General features: G+C 36.0%; 1 protein-coding gene across 3 annotated transcripts; it reads left to right on the top strand.

Annotated features, from left to right (window-relative positions):
- Nucleotides 1–1775: 1775 nt before the first annotated feature.
- Nucleotides 1776–13449, top strand: LOC113059933 (cytoplasmic phosphatidylinositol transfer protein 1-like). Of its 3 annotated transcripts, none has more exons than XM_026228637.1 (11): nucleotides 1776–2406; nucleotides 3931–4079; nucleotides 5641–5729; nucleotides 5899–5906; nucleotides 6036–6107; nucleotides 8755–8847; nucleotides 10672–10827; nucleotides 10922–10985; nucleotides 11147–11233; nucleotides 11830–11906; nucleotides 12011–13449. In XM_026228637.1, the coding sequence occupies exons 1-11, from the start codon at nucleotides 2359–2361 to the stop codon at nucleotides 12041–12043; spliced, it is 876 nt and encodes a 291-aa protein (XP_026084422.1). In that variant the 5' UTR covers nucleotides 1776–2358; the 3' UTR covers nucleotides 12044–13449. The 3 variants fall into 3 exon arrangements, with proteins under 3 accessions (XP_026084422.1, XP_026084421.1, XP_026084420.1); XM_026228636.1 differs by adding an exon at nucleotides 2660–3001 and having other exon boundaries at nucleotides 1781–2406; nucleotides 11830–13449; XM_026228635.1 differs by having other exon boundaries at nucleotides 1791–2406; nucleotides 11830–13449.
- The last annotated feature ends 1242 nt before the right edge of the window (nucleotides 13450–14691 follow it).

Raw genomic sequence — 14691 nt, 5'->3', positions numbered from 1 at the left:
ACGGAAAAGAAGACATATTGACTCTGCTGCCTACAAGATGACAAGGTTTATTTTAGCCTGATCCGGGTAAGCTGATAAAACAACTCAACAGAACAGAAACCAAAATGCATTACCATTCGCTAAGAAGCTGAGCCGGTTCCTTTTGTTTGAGGATTGAAGGTGTGAAACTATTGTGCTTTGAGAAGAAAATACAGTTATGCCAAGAAAAGAAAACAGGGCAGTTCACAGTGAAACCAAAATCACCAGAGCAGAAAACTATTATGCATTGCTGAGGGCATTCAATACACAAATGGGGGCTGGATCTGCTGAGTGAGAGTATGGGGGAGATGAGGAATTGCATAGACTTCCTCCTGTAATGCTTAATTACCGCTCTCCTGTACTTGAGGTAATCTTTAATCGGATGAGCACCATGGACTCCAAGGAGGTGCGTGAGTGCCCTGCAACCACCGCTGATAAAATTCACATAGTGTGGAAACTTCTACTGTTTTTATCCTGAGCTAATGATATTTCTGATTCCCTATCCACTACCTCTAAACCCAACCCTCAACTTTTATACTATTCTCAAGAAATAAATAAATAAATAACTGTAATCAGTCTAAAATGTCATGTGGAATAAGCATCAAGTAAAAAGTAATACAACTTGTATCCTCATATCACAAATATATGGGAGTGTACACAAAAATGGTTTTACATTTATTTTTCAACACAAAAAGTATCTTTAAATATCATGTTAATAAATATCATTGTTTTTTAGGAGTCACACCACATGACACTTTACAAACTAAGCTACCTCGTCTTGTCATTTATAGGTCAAATTATCTGGTATTTTAAGAGACTTACTGACCTTGACAATTACGTCCTCTGTGTGATTTCCTGTTTTATTTTTTCATGCATGTTTTTAAATGTCAGTCGCACCACATGACTTGGATTATGAAGACAAATCTATTTCAATTAATATGCAGTGATGCGGTTTCTTGAAAAAAAAAGATCATGCCAAATTACTTTCTTTTTACTTTCAAATCAAGTTCTTTTAATATATTTTTCTTCATTACAATATCATTAAATTTCGACTTTATGTCATTTCATGCATTTAGTATCAACTGTTTGGGGTCTGTAAGATTTTGTAAATGCTCTCGAAAGAAGTATCTTATGTAAATAACGACACATTTATTTGATCAACAAAAAAAAAAAAACACTACTATTGTAAAATATTATTAAAATTTAAAATAACCACTTTCTACTTGAAAATATTTTACAATGCAATTTGAATTTGAATTTTCATTAGCCATTAAACAAGTTCTTAGTGTCATCTGACCGATCAGAAACAAATCATAAAATAAACATTTCTTATTAATATTAATGATGATTGATAATGATTTTATTTTATTATTATTTTTCTTTTCAACTTTTTTGTTTTCCAGATTTTTCGATGAATAGAAAGTTAAAAAGAAGATAATTATTTGAAATATAAATCTTTTCTAACAATATAAAAGTCTTTACTGTCCACTTTTATCAGTTTAATTCATCCTTGCTGAATAAAAGTATTAGTTTCATTCTATAAACAAAGCTTATTGACTTTGGAACATTAGTGTAAACCTCTCACACGCACACAGACTTTCTGTCTGGCAGAAAGGACACTACAGACTACAGGTCAGTGCATTTTGTATGGTAAACAGAGTGTGATTGTTTATTCTGGGGCAAAGTGAATTTATACTGATATAAAGAGAGCAGAACAAAAACTAGAGAGAGAAAATGAAACTAGGATTGTGAGTACAGTAAATGAAACAGACGGAGAACTTGTACTGTGCTGGAAAATCAGCTGAGTAAAGTAAAATCATGTAGAGGAGGGAGGAGAGAAAGAATAAAGATAAGTACACAAGAAAAGAATGCACACAGAACAGAGAAGAGGGGAGGGAAGAAGGCGGGGCTAAGAACATGGCAAGGTTACACATAAAAACTGCAGTCTGTTTTCCTCTCTGACAGAAGTAGAGAGAGGAAGCTTCAGTTTTTTTCTGCAATATCACATTAAAACATAAATGAAAAACAGAACGGAACAACTGAATGCCAAGGAAGCGCGTACATTCATGACAGAGAGCCAGGAAAGAAGGAAGGACAGACAAAAGACAGAGACTATGAGCACAATAAAATAAACACAGCGGCTACACATTGGCAGAGTTCACAGGACCAGCTCTGACATCAGTAAAGTGAGAGAGGAAGAGGGGTGCACCACCACTTTACGGAAACCGCTTGACAGTTTCATACCCTGAGACAGTTTGAAAATAGGAAACAGACGCTTAAGAGAAACAGAAAAAAGAAAGAAAGACAAAAGGATAAAACAAAGCCCGTTTAAACCAAACCATGTTGATGAAAGAATACCGGATATGCATGCCGCTCACTGTCGATGAGGTAAGTTTGTAACTTTTAACATGTTTGCGTGTGCGTCCATATGTTTGCATGTGCAGCAGCTGTCCCTATGATTAGTGTGTATGAAAGCAAACCTTAAAAAGATTTTTTTTTTTTTCCACTCTGTTTACGCAGATGAAACCTTAATGTAGTTCTGTGTACATGTCTCTGGGTTGTATTGTTTTATTGATATCTCCATTTCAGCCGTTTTCTTTACCTAAACGGGTCTGACCAGTTACGTCCTTTCATTTTGAAGGCAGGAGTGAGTTGTTCACCTCAAGGCTAGGAACAAAACACAAAGGCCTTTAACCACAAGCAGCTTGGAATTTCTACAAGGGGGTCAGGGGCTGTTTAGGCGGTCTGTGTTTCGCCTTTGAGTAGCCAACTTGTGCTCGTTCGGATCAGACAAGTCCACACAAGCACACCTGACCTAAAGTCTGCCTCAGAATTCGTCTATGGTCTACATCAGCACATAGTTTCCAGACAGGAGCACCACCCCCTTTTTTCTGGAGTAGCTCTGTTTTGCGTACAGACAGCTTTTTTCTCCAAGCCTCAAGGTCTCTGTCTGTCATCATCATCGGTGACAATGATTGTTGGAGTGAGTTTTCACTGTAACAGATTTCAAAAGAATTAGTCTGAAAAGAGCGGGAACCTTGTCAGTGCTGCCATCTCAGCTTTGCAGGAGAACATACGGGAAACATTATGTATCCAGTACACTTTAGTCTTAGAGAACAAAACAAAACATATGGCAGATGAGACTCTATGACAAAGAGTGACGTTTCAGTGGAAGGGTCTGGTATTTATGGGAGTTTTAAACTCATTAAGTTTAAAAAATATATGTTATTACATAATGCTTATAATATTTTTCATTATGTATATTTTAATATTATACATTAATATTGTATTTCATTTCATGGATCATGGTAGACTTCAAAAACATGACATTTTTATTCTGTTAGTATTACTTCAGAAAACAATACTCAACCAATTTTGCATTTTCATGTTAGCACATTCTAAAATAAAACTAAATGATATTTTACATTAATGATCAAAGCCTTTCAGCAAAACAGCACAATTTAAATAATTATAAATTTATAGATGTTATATTTATATTACATTTAATGAATCATTATGGAAGAACAATTTCCTATTAAGCTCCAATTTACTTAAGACATTAAATTTAAATAAATAATTATATATATATATATATATATATATATATATATATATATATATATAAACAATTTGGCTTACTGTGTTAATTTGACAGCATTAAACTCTGAAAAATATATCTATTATATATTATGTTTTGTTTCAAAACTTACACTGGATACATTTGTTTGAATTATGAGAATTCAACTTCCTGTTATTCTGATTTAAATTCTAATTTAACATTCATATGGCCGATTTAGTAATTTCTTCAAATTTTGCTCAACCCACCTATAAAACAAGTAAAAAAAAAAAAAAGATAACTGAAACATATGAGGTCACAAACAGAGGTCAGCAGTTTCTTTCTCTCTTCCAAAGTACAAGATCGGCCAGTTATACATGATCAGCAAGCACAGCAGTGAGCAGAGCGGGGGAGGCGAAGGGGTGGAGGTCGTCCGTAATGAACCCTGCACAGACCCCAAACATGGAGCCGGACAGATGACAGAGAAACGTATCTACCTCAACAGGTGAGATCGCAAACACACACACACACACACGCATGCATAAGCAATCATGTTTCTTTCATGGTTCACATCACCCATCTTCCAACGTGCCAGCGATCAGCTATTATTGATGACTGCAGCTAACACCTTTACACATTCAGAAGAGCTCCGTCCATCGCTCACTATCCCTCCAAAAACACCTTCTCTCTTCCTCTCGGGCTTCAAGCAGAAACACACATCAGCATAACCGTCCGACAGAAGATCATGCACACATTCAGTATGATATCATCCCACGCCGTGAACATGCACACACACTTATAGTAATTGCCTTTTGTGTGTATGTTCTTTACACACACACATACACACTCAGTCATTAGACGCTGTTGTGAATATGAATTACTGCACCTCTAGCAGTAAAACAATTTTTTCAAGCCATTAATGTGTTAGCAAAGACCAAAAGGGCAGAGCATTAGTTCCTAATGGTCAAATAAATCTTATCGTGGAGCATGTGAGTCTAATTCAAATGCTGATATTACCGCAGACGAGATCATTATATGCTGTTTACAAGCACATCATGCCGAACTGCTGCATTGTAATTAAGAATAATTGAACTTGTATTGTCAAGAAACGACCGTCCGAGGATTGTAATGTAGTGGCAGTTGTTTGGTGGGAATGTGCTGTTCTGCGGGACACGCTGTGGAAAAGTCTGTCACTTCAGGAATGGGAAAGAGAGAGTGTGAGAACGCGTGGTGCTTGACACAACTGGCTGACCGTGAATGATCTACTTCTTCTCTTCTCCACCCCTCTCTTCTCATCCTCTGTCCATCCATCCATCACTCAGTTCCTCAGGCTGTAAATCTCAAGCGCTGTCTGTGCTGCCTTATCTCACAGTGCTGAGTTCATTATCTCTCTCGCTCTCTCTGTAGTGGGGTTTCTTGGACTCTGACTGTGTTTTTGTAAGGGACAGATGGCACCAGACACCTCTGGAAGTGAGCCGTATAGCTATTGTGACAGCGGTTTGACATCTTAACTTAATACAAGTCAGACTCTCCAACCGTTAGGCCACGACTGCTCCGTACAACTTGAAATGCTGAAAATGTATGGTAGAATCTAACATCAATCAAGATAATGTAGAAATTAACATTAATCTAGGTTGATAAATGCTGTAAAAGTATTGTTCATTGTGAGTTTGTGATACCAGTTGTAGAGTAAAACATTAACTAATGGTAACAAATTGAACATAACGCACATCTTTAATAAGTAGGCCTTTAACAGAAGTGTCCAAATACACTGCATGGAGAAATATAAAACACTCCTCTAGTCTTTCAATCTACTAAGATTTTTTTTTTTTTGCCCACCGACTTCAAAAGAAATATTTCAAAGGATGATCAATTTTAAAAGTTTTCCTTGTGATCACACGCTAAGTTCAACTGTTACACTGCATGTTGCGTTACTGCATTATATTAGCCAAATTAGCACTAACTAGCATACACACATCCATTAAGCACGCGCTGTTTATGTCTTTGTTCAACATGTCTCTTGTGTCAAAGGATGTTCTCATGTTTCTCTTTTTGTCTCTGTCCAGCAAACTGCCAACCTGGATAAGAAAGTTTGTTCCCATGGTTTTTTATATCACGGAAACTGCCTGGAACTTCTACCCTTACACCATAACAGGTCAGTTTAAGCATTATGTTACAATAAATACACCAGTGTTTGAATATTAACGTACCATCACATGGCACGTACATCCATCTTGTCTGTTCAATGCACCAGCTGTGACATAACACCATATTTCTTCTCTGCATTCCTCTCTCCTTCTCCGTCCACTGGTGTTTTACTAAAGAGTACACGGTAAGTATTCTCAGATGTCAGCTCAAACTCATGCAGTTTGCTCTGGACCCACTGAGCATCCAGCATAATCACTTCTCTCTCTCTCCTTCTCGTTTTTCCCCTCTCTTATATCTTTACTCTTTCCAAAAGTGTTCCTTCCTACCGAGGTTCCATGTCAGGATTGAGACGAGCTTTAAGAATGACAACGGTTGCAGTGAAAATGTGAGTGAGAGATGGCAACACACATGCACACACACTCACACTCACACTCAGACACAGTGTGTGTTCTTACAGGAGATAATCCTCTTAAAGGAGGACCATTCATCAGCAGCACACGTAAACAGTCATTGTACTTGTGTCTGTCTCTGAATCACTCAGTAGTAACATTCAGGCGCGATCCAAACACTCCACCTTCCTCCTGTGACATAAGACACCAATGCTTCCAAAGCAGGGCCTCAAACTGGTATAGGTCATTTTTCTCAGACACGTGTAGCAAAACTAGGACTCTTGTATTTAAATCAACAGGGCAGTTTAACCCAGAACTCACTGTTACAGTATGTGCCTTCAGTTAATGAATACCACATTTTGTATTTTTGGTGCTCAAGCGCAGCTACTCTACAATTCAGAAGATTGGGGTCAACACTCAAATTCAGTTTTGCTATCACAGGATTATATTAATATATTTTTAATTGTACAAATATTCGAATTGTTTTTACTGTATTTTATTCAATTAAATGCAGCCTTAGTGATCATAAGAAACTTCTTTCAAAAACAGCAATTTATTTTGCCCTTCTGAAACAAAATTATTTCATTAACAAGTATGCAAATTGGATTATTTTTATTTGTGGTCTTAATATCATATATATATATTGTTACTGCAAAATATATTGGTATCAATATCTGATAATGGACAATATTAGAGATATAGTTAGATATTAGAGTAGACAAGTTAATTTCTCAGGTTTTTACATTAAGATGACATTTTTACACTCAGGGTTAATCTTTAAAAACACAAATAATTAAACAATTATTTTTAAATTATTTTTATTTAATTTTAAACACAAATTTAAAAAACTAATAATAATATCCATTTTCCATACTGTTCACTATTATTTTGTTAATTAATTTAGAATTTAAATTATTTGAGTTTGAAGTCTTTTATATTGTATTCATTTTGACAAAACTGCTGAATTTTTTTATATCGGCCATAAGCCACTACCCTTAAAATAATCTTCATCTTATCAGTACCGGCCAGACTTTTAAAACTGTGCATCTGTTTTGAAATATCTTCTTACCATGACATCAAATGTTTCTGGTATCTTAATGGGGTTTAATGGGGAAAAATTGCAGTTCTCAGGAAATACACTCCCATGAGTCGCTCCAAGGTCTTTCCATACATCAATAACCACAAAAGTGCACTAATAACTGCATAAGTTTTATATTGTAAAATCATTTTTTTTTCAACTGTCCTTCAGGTAATGAGAGACTCCTGCTTTAAAGTGAACAAACAGAGAATTGATTTAGCCGTGTTGTCATTCAGAGTTTTTACTTAGTACTTACTGTGATGAGTTGAGTTATTACTGGTTTGCAGTGTGTTTCTCTGCATGCACCGAATGAAAGAGAGAGAGGCAATTGTGCCCCGGAGTGCTCTCTGTTATTAAAAAATGAAAAATACGACTTAAACAAGATCCAACTTGCCACAAAGCGGCTCAGAGATTTACGACCAAGTCTGCCTGTGCAAAAGAACGTGTGAGGGAGATGGTGGGAGAGTTTTGTTATTGATACTTTGTAATTGATATGGTTTCCTCTGACTGACCCAACTTTCTCACCACATATAGCAGCAGATACACCCTCATTCGCATACTTTACACTTAAATTTATAATACAAAAAATGAGTACAAAAACTCACTGGCACAGTACCCTTTCAAAAGGTACTAACATGCACCTTTGAGGTACTAAAGTGCATGCTTTAGGGGTAAATGACACTGTACAAAGGTGTACCTTTTGAAAAAGTTACAGCTTTTGTACCTTTTTTTCTGAGAGTGTATTACACAAACACAAAATGAACTACAAGATATCCGTTTTGCATACAGGCACATTCACACAGCAACTCCATCACAATCAAGCAAATGAAAATAATACTGGTGCAACTCATCACATTAGACGAGAGGAACAGGAAATATTGCAACAGCTTTTCTCACGAGGAGACTGCAGATAAAAAAGACAAATGAGAAAGAACAGAGGAGAAAAAGAGCAGGAATCTGTAAATTACTTACATTATTTTTTTAACCAAAACAACTTAAAAAGACTAAAAAGAGACAAAATGGAGAAGCCCTTATTTTCTTAATTGCTTATTTTTTTTAATCATTCTCTTAGATTCCAGCGGGTGCAAAAAGCACCTGCAATGCTGCACAGTCAAGGAAACCTTTGTTTAAGTTAAGACTTCTTATCTGCTTTCTTTCTCTGCTGGCCTGCAGTAGTTTGCATAATTCAGTACTTCTGCCTATAGTAGGCTTGATTTTGCACTCGTTTCCACGTTTTTTTTTGCATTAGCTCAGAGTCTCTGCTTACACCCTACGGTCTTCTGTTATGTAGAGTGTCACGGTTCTGTAATGGGCTACAGAATGTTTAACCGGTTGCATTGTGTGGTATTTTATATGAAGATCGCTCAGAGCACTGAAACAACTTTCCCTTGTCTTCAATCAGATGCAGAAGTTGGTGCATTTGTATTTTTCTATGTTAACTAAACTTTAAGTTGCATTGTCATTTTTCACTTGGACATTTGGGACTCGCTGGAATAAGAAAGCAGTGTGTTCTTTGGTATATCGTTGGATTTGTCTGACCATTCAGTCTGATGTTTCCTGTGCAGGTGTTTGGTGATGACCTCACTCCAAAGGACAGTGTCTGCTTTTTAGATATTTTGAGTGATCCAATCCCTGACAAGCATTATAAGAAGGCTGAGGTAAATATACATTCATATAAGCATAAATACATTGCAAAATAAAATCTGGGTTGGGTCAAAATGGGCTCATTTGAATGTTGAATTGTCAACACGCCATAGGACACTAAATTGGGGTTTTCAAAGTTTTCGATGCAAAGTATGCTCTCAATATAATGATCCTCTTGAGAGAGACTCCCTTCCTAAAATATAAAGCAATTATATATCTATAAGTATAAAGACCAAATTATATTTTTGAGATAAATATTAAAGGTGACATTAAAGACATCATGTTGTTTTATCTAAATTATTTAACAGGCTTTATATCGTTAGTGTATTAAAATCAACAGAAAAGTAGTTGTGATTTATCTGATTTACTTACATATAAAAGGCAGAATCAAACAGTAAAATTTTTTTACATCTTTCCACACTGGACTTGTTTTTTTTTGTTTGTTTTTTTTTTTTTTAAGTTCAGTCACATTGTTTTCAGAAAACAATGTAAGTATCATTGTTAATATAATTTAATGTTTTTAATTATTTATAAAATATTTTATGTATTGTTAAAATGTATTATTAAAAACAACATCGATCAAGGTTTGAATTGGAATTAAATTCCCAGTTCAGATCAGAATGGTGAACAACTTTGACTCACAAATAAGCATTGAGTGTACTGTGTTCTGGTCTTTACGCCCTTGCAGCAGTGCAAATGTCTTCAAAGCTAGCATTTAAATGACACAACAGAGATATGAGTCAGTGCACACAAGTACAGAAGCAAAAACCACAAGACAAGCGTCAGATAAAAACCTCATTCCTAAGTGTGCTCTACTTAGAGACACAGTTCGGTTGAATCTGCTGCTTTTACAGTGGACAAAACAATACATCAGAGGAAAGCATGTTTCCATGTTACACTCTTATATTCAGTCATCCGCAGCCTCAGATACATTGCCAAGTTAGGAATAAGACAAATCCAAAGGATTACAGTTTTCAGTGAAAAAACAGCTGAGATACACCAAGTAGGGATATATTATATTATATTATATTATATTATATTATATTATATTATATTATATTATATTATATTATATTATATTATATTATATTATTACAAATTGCTAAAATAATAAATCAATGCTAAATAGGTAAAAATGGGAGCTAGCTAGTTAATGACCAAAAGTTGGTTTGTAGTTACTAAGCGTTTATTTCCTATTAATAGAAACATTTTTTTTTTTTACTTTTTGACAATTGTTACAATATAAGTTAAATGTCTAACTTGATAAATTAAATCAACATTACAATTTGCATAAATATTGAGAGGGGGGGTCAAATTATTCACTTGTCAAGCTTTAAAAGGGTCCAAATTATGTTAATTCTTATGTCACAATTTTAAGGAAATTTTACACTTGTTGTAACAGGAGACAATCAACGCATGCACCAACAGTGAAACATCTAACTATTACATTTCTGCTAATTAAAATGAGTTAATTATTCATAACAGCTTGTATGACAATTAACTGAATATCAATTCCAGATCGTGTAGTAAAAGATTTTCATTGTTTAAAACCGAACCACTCATTTAAAACAGTTCTGATACCAAAATATAATACTGCCCCCTATTAATGCTAGGTTCATTTTAGATAATACTTAATCAAACATATCTAAACGGTCTCACTACCAAAAGAATGAGATTTGTGCCTCTAACGCTTTAAAAATGGGTCACCACATGATCCACTGTGAAATGTAATGTCACCCTGGATAGTAATTTATGCACACACACACACACACACACCACAAGAACAAGCAATGATCCACTCACTCAGCAGGTAATGTGTATGTTCTTAAAACAAATAGGATCTGAGCAACTGGGTGTCACAGAAAACAGGCCGGGGACCCCTAGTGGAAGGCTGGAGGGACACCACTAAACCCATCATGTGCTCCTACAAGAGAGTCTCCTGTAGTTTTGAGGTCTATGGCTTCCAGGGGCGAACAGAGGACTTCATTCACAGGGTACTGACCATAACATCCCATGCATTACATCATGCTGTTTAGTCATGTAATCCCATCATCTGTCATATTGTGGCATGTTTATGATTCATCATAGAACATTCGTGACATTCTGTTGGTGGGACACAGACAGGCGGTGGCATGGATTGACGAGTGGCATGGTAAATGAGATGTATTGCAATGCTTCATTACCATAATTAACCACATGCTCTGTTATACACACACGAATCCTGATCCCTTGTTTGGTACCCGACATGTACGTTATCTATCTTAATCCTTCACAAATACACAGTAAATGCATAACCAATATTTGTGCATGCAGGAATGACAATCGAGCAGGTGAGAGAGTACGAGAAAAAACAGCAGGAGGAAACCAACAGCAAACTCAATAGTGACATTACCTGCACAGGTATGCTGAAATTATACTACTAGCAATGAACTTCTTGGATTTACTTATTTATGATTTAACATCAAATCAGCAGCAATGGCTATATTCATGGCAAAATCAACAGAATGTATCACAAAATTGGGTTTTTTCAATGGCCTAGAAGTAGTGCAGAACCAAAAGTATTTTTAATTCATTTTCATTCTAACATTTCCATATTCAAATTTGAGTGTGAACAGATTTAAGCCTTCCTGTAGCTTAAACTAGAGTGTGGCACTAGCAACGCCACGGTCATGGGTTCGATTCCCAAGAAAAACAGAGCAATTGATAAAATGTACCGCTTGAATACACGCGTTGGATAAAAGTGTCTGCCAAATGAATAAATGTAAATGGAATGGAATGTAGATTTAACAATGTGAACTAACTGTCCTCTCTCAGTGTCCACACTGCCCTCTGTTGGTGAACGTTTTATACTGCATCACAACTGTTACAGTTTAATCAGCAGATGCTTCTTCATTATTAAAATGGAAGTCATCATGACTCATCTAACAACACTTTTGCAGCATGGTATGGTAAATCAGAAGCACTTGTGACAAAAACTCTTCTTCTCTGCTTCCCAGACTCTGCTCCTCCAAAGCGCCCCAGCTACACTCGCTCCATCTCTGTCACGGATGAATCGTCACTGAAAAAGATGGGGGTAAATACTGTAGACATTGCTGACTCTCCGCCCTGCCCTTCCTCCCTCAAAAGTCCTTTGAGATTAAACTCGACCCCGGAATAACACACATTCTCCATCCTCAGACTGCATCGACCACTGCCAGTGCCAACATTTAGCAATATTCTGGACTTGGACTTTCTCTTCTAATCAAAACTTAAAAGACATTGAGCTTTGTCACTCTCTTGCTCAACATTCCAACTGGATGCGCTTGTCTTCCATGCAGAGGCTGGCATTCGACATTGTAAATATTATGTAAAAGACTCTGGCTTCTGATGAAGTGAAACCATTGTGCCTTAGTTCACGTTTCGCACAGACCTTACCAAAATGCTTTGAACAAATGGTCTATTCCTATTCACTGCCTATAAACATGAAGGGGACCACAGACGCACCTGAACACAGATGAAAAGCCTCTACTGACATAATCAATAGACTGATTCAGTGAAACCCGATCATATGGATTATGGCAATCGTGAGTGACTCGCTGAAATTTTCTAGTGGTTTACGGGTTATAACCTTTGACCCTGTATCAATACATTGGCGGAATGCAATTGATTGTTTAGTCGTGCAGCACATAGCAAAAACATTATCAATATACTTAATGTGATAAGACTAAAGACCATGGACTAAGCATTATGTGTTATTTAACATTTATATAACATCTGTGTTTGTAGGATGCCATTGATGATATTCTGTGTTTGTCTTTGGTTATTCAGGGGAAGTTTGTCATTCCTGCCATAAGTTGAAAAAACAAGTAGCCCCACCCCAAACTCACTCACATCATTAGTTCATTTCAATCCATTCATACAAACAGAGGAATGTTGAAAGTGCCATATCATCACATATGTTTTATAATAAACTTTCTAAGGGATGCATGATGCTCTGGTTCCACACTGTTTTTTTTTTTTTTAGTCATCAGATATATGTAATGCTCATTTGCACTATTACATTATTATCTTTACCATCATCTAATGCTGACTTAAAGGGTTAGTTCACCCAGAAATGAAAAGCCCATACATTTCTCACCCTCAAGTTATCCTAGGTGTATATGATTTTCTTCTTTTAGACTAATCCAGCTGGAGTTTTATTATTGAGAATTGTCTTTGATCTTTCAAGCTGTTTAATGCCACTCAGCAGGTGTTGCATGCATCAGTCCAAAAGAAGTTAAATAAGAAACGCCCATTCATAAAAAAAAAAAAAAAAACTGTCTTGCATGGATCCGGTGGGTGAACAAAGGCCTCCTGTAGCGAATTAATGTGTATTTGTAAGAAAAATATCCATATTCAAAATATTACAATCCCTTTAACATTGATTTTTGACACTGAAGGCAATAAAATGCATTTACGGTACATTTTTAAATATTTTTATATTTCAAATATTGTTTTTAATGTGTGTACTGTATATACACACACATATATGTAGGGAATTTAGGGATTAATACATTATAATTCAATATTTCCTCACTTTCTTTGTGAAGAGTAAAAGACCCCAAAAAAATCAATAAAAAGTGACTTTGTAAACAAAAGTCTGAGCGTAGGCATGTTGTAAGCTTTAAGCGTTCTAGGAACTGCATTTTTCTGTCATATTCACCTTTTCTTTTCACATATAATTGCAAAGATTCTTGCTGCTTTCTCCTGTGGCTATTCCTATATTCATTCGTTCCTAGCGTTTTATTTCCTTCTTTTTATCTTTCTAGCGAAGGGATGTGGAAAGCAAAGATTAAATCCATGTTTCCTGAAGTCCTCTAGTAGCGCTCAAATGACTCCAGGCTGTTCTGTAACAGCTCTGGCTCACTCTTTCTTTCTTTCTATTTCTCACTATCTTCAGCATTCTCTCTTCCTTTCCCTTGCTGCCCCTCCTTCCTATCCCAGTTTCTCTCTCTCTCATGAGAACATTTCTGATGTATAAATTTAATTAGAAAAAAGGTTACAGCAGTACTACTAGTGCAGGCAGAGGAAAAGATTAGCTCTCTCTATCAGAAAAAAATATATACAGCATAATTGAATAAAATGCTTTAAATTATAATACCTAATATTGTGCATGATTTGACCTCTTTATTATATTTTATAGGGGTTTTGTATCACTTTAAAACAATCCTCATCCACTTTCATTATTTTAAAAAGAGTGGTTAGTATATTCATAAAAAATTCAACTTTTATTTTCCATGAATCTGGGTGAAAGATGAAATAAGGTTTTCATGCATTAATTATATTACACTTTAAAGGTGCCATAGAATGCATTTGATTCAATATTTTAAATTGTTCTCTGTTGTCCCTAAGGTGTGTTTGTTAAGTTTTGTCTCAAAATACAACACTTTATTTTTTATAGCTTTTTATAGCTTTATAGCTTCTTGAAATTGCCACTTTTAGGGTATGAGCCAAAATGCTCTGTTTATGTGTATGTCCCCTTTAAATGAAAATGAGCGGGTGCTCCCGCCTCCCCTCCAATGTTGCCAAGTCCCGCGGATTTGGGCTTCTTTAACACTGTTGCCGCGGGTTGCTTTCCATGTCCGCGGGAGGGTTTTATTGTGATAACCTGGCAACCCTACTCCCTTCTCAGATGAGTGTGGAGCTTCAAATTCATGCTCGCGGCAGACAGGTGTTACTGTGATTGGGTTACTGACCTCACACATTGCTTCCAAACACAAATTTTTAACTATCACATTCCTATTCACACAATCATTCTTGTAGCACGTAAAGGCAGCATTAGTGCAAACAGGCTGAGACAATGATAGCTTTAGCAACAGAAGCCTTACAGAGAACCAAGA

This window comes from Carassius auratus, chromosome 41, assembly GCF_003368295.1.
Source record: "Carassius auratus strain Wakin chromosome 41, ASM336829v1, whole genome shotgun sequence".
NCBI classification, from domain to species: Eukaryota; Metazoa; Chordata; class Actinopteri; order Cypriniformes; family Cyprinidae; genus Carassius; species Carassius auratus.
Note: the sequence above shows the minus strand (reverse complement) of the source record. Positions and strands in the feature narration are given on the sequence as shown.

Bases quoted from the DNA above. Each gene is read 5' to 3' on its own strand.
- LOC113059933 (XM_026228635.1), top strand. From the start codon at position 2,359: ATGTTGATGAAAGAATACCGGATATGCATGCCGCTCACTGTCGATGAG. The intron at 2,407-3,930 runs GTAAGTTTGTAA...TCTCTTCCAAAG, and splicing joins TGCCGCTCACTGTCGATGAG to TACAAGATCGGCCAGTTATA. The intron at 10,828-10,921 runs GTACTGACCATA...GATTCATCATAG, and splicing joins CAGAGGACTTCATTCACAGG to AACATTCGTGACATTCTGTT.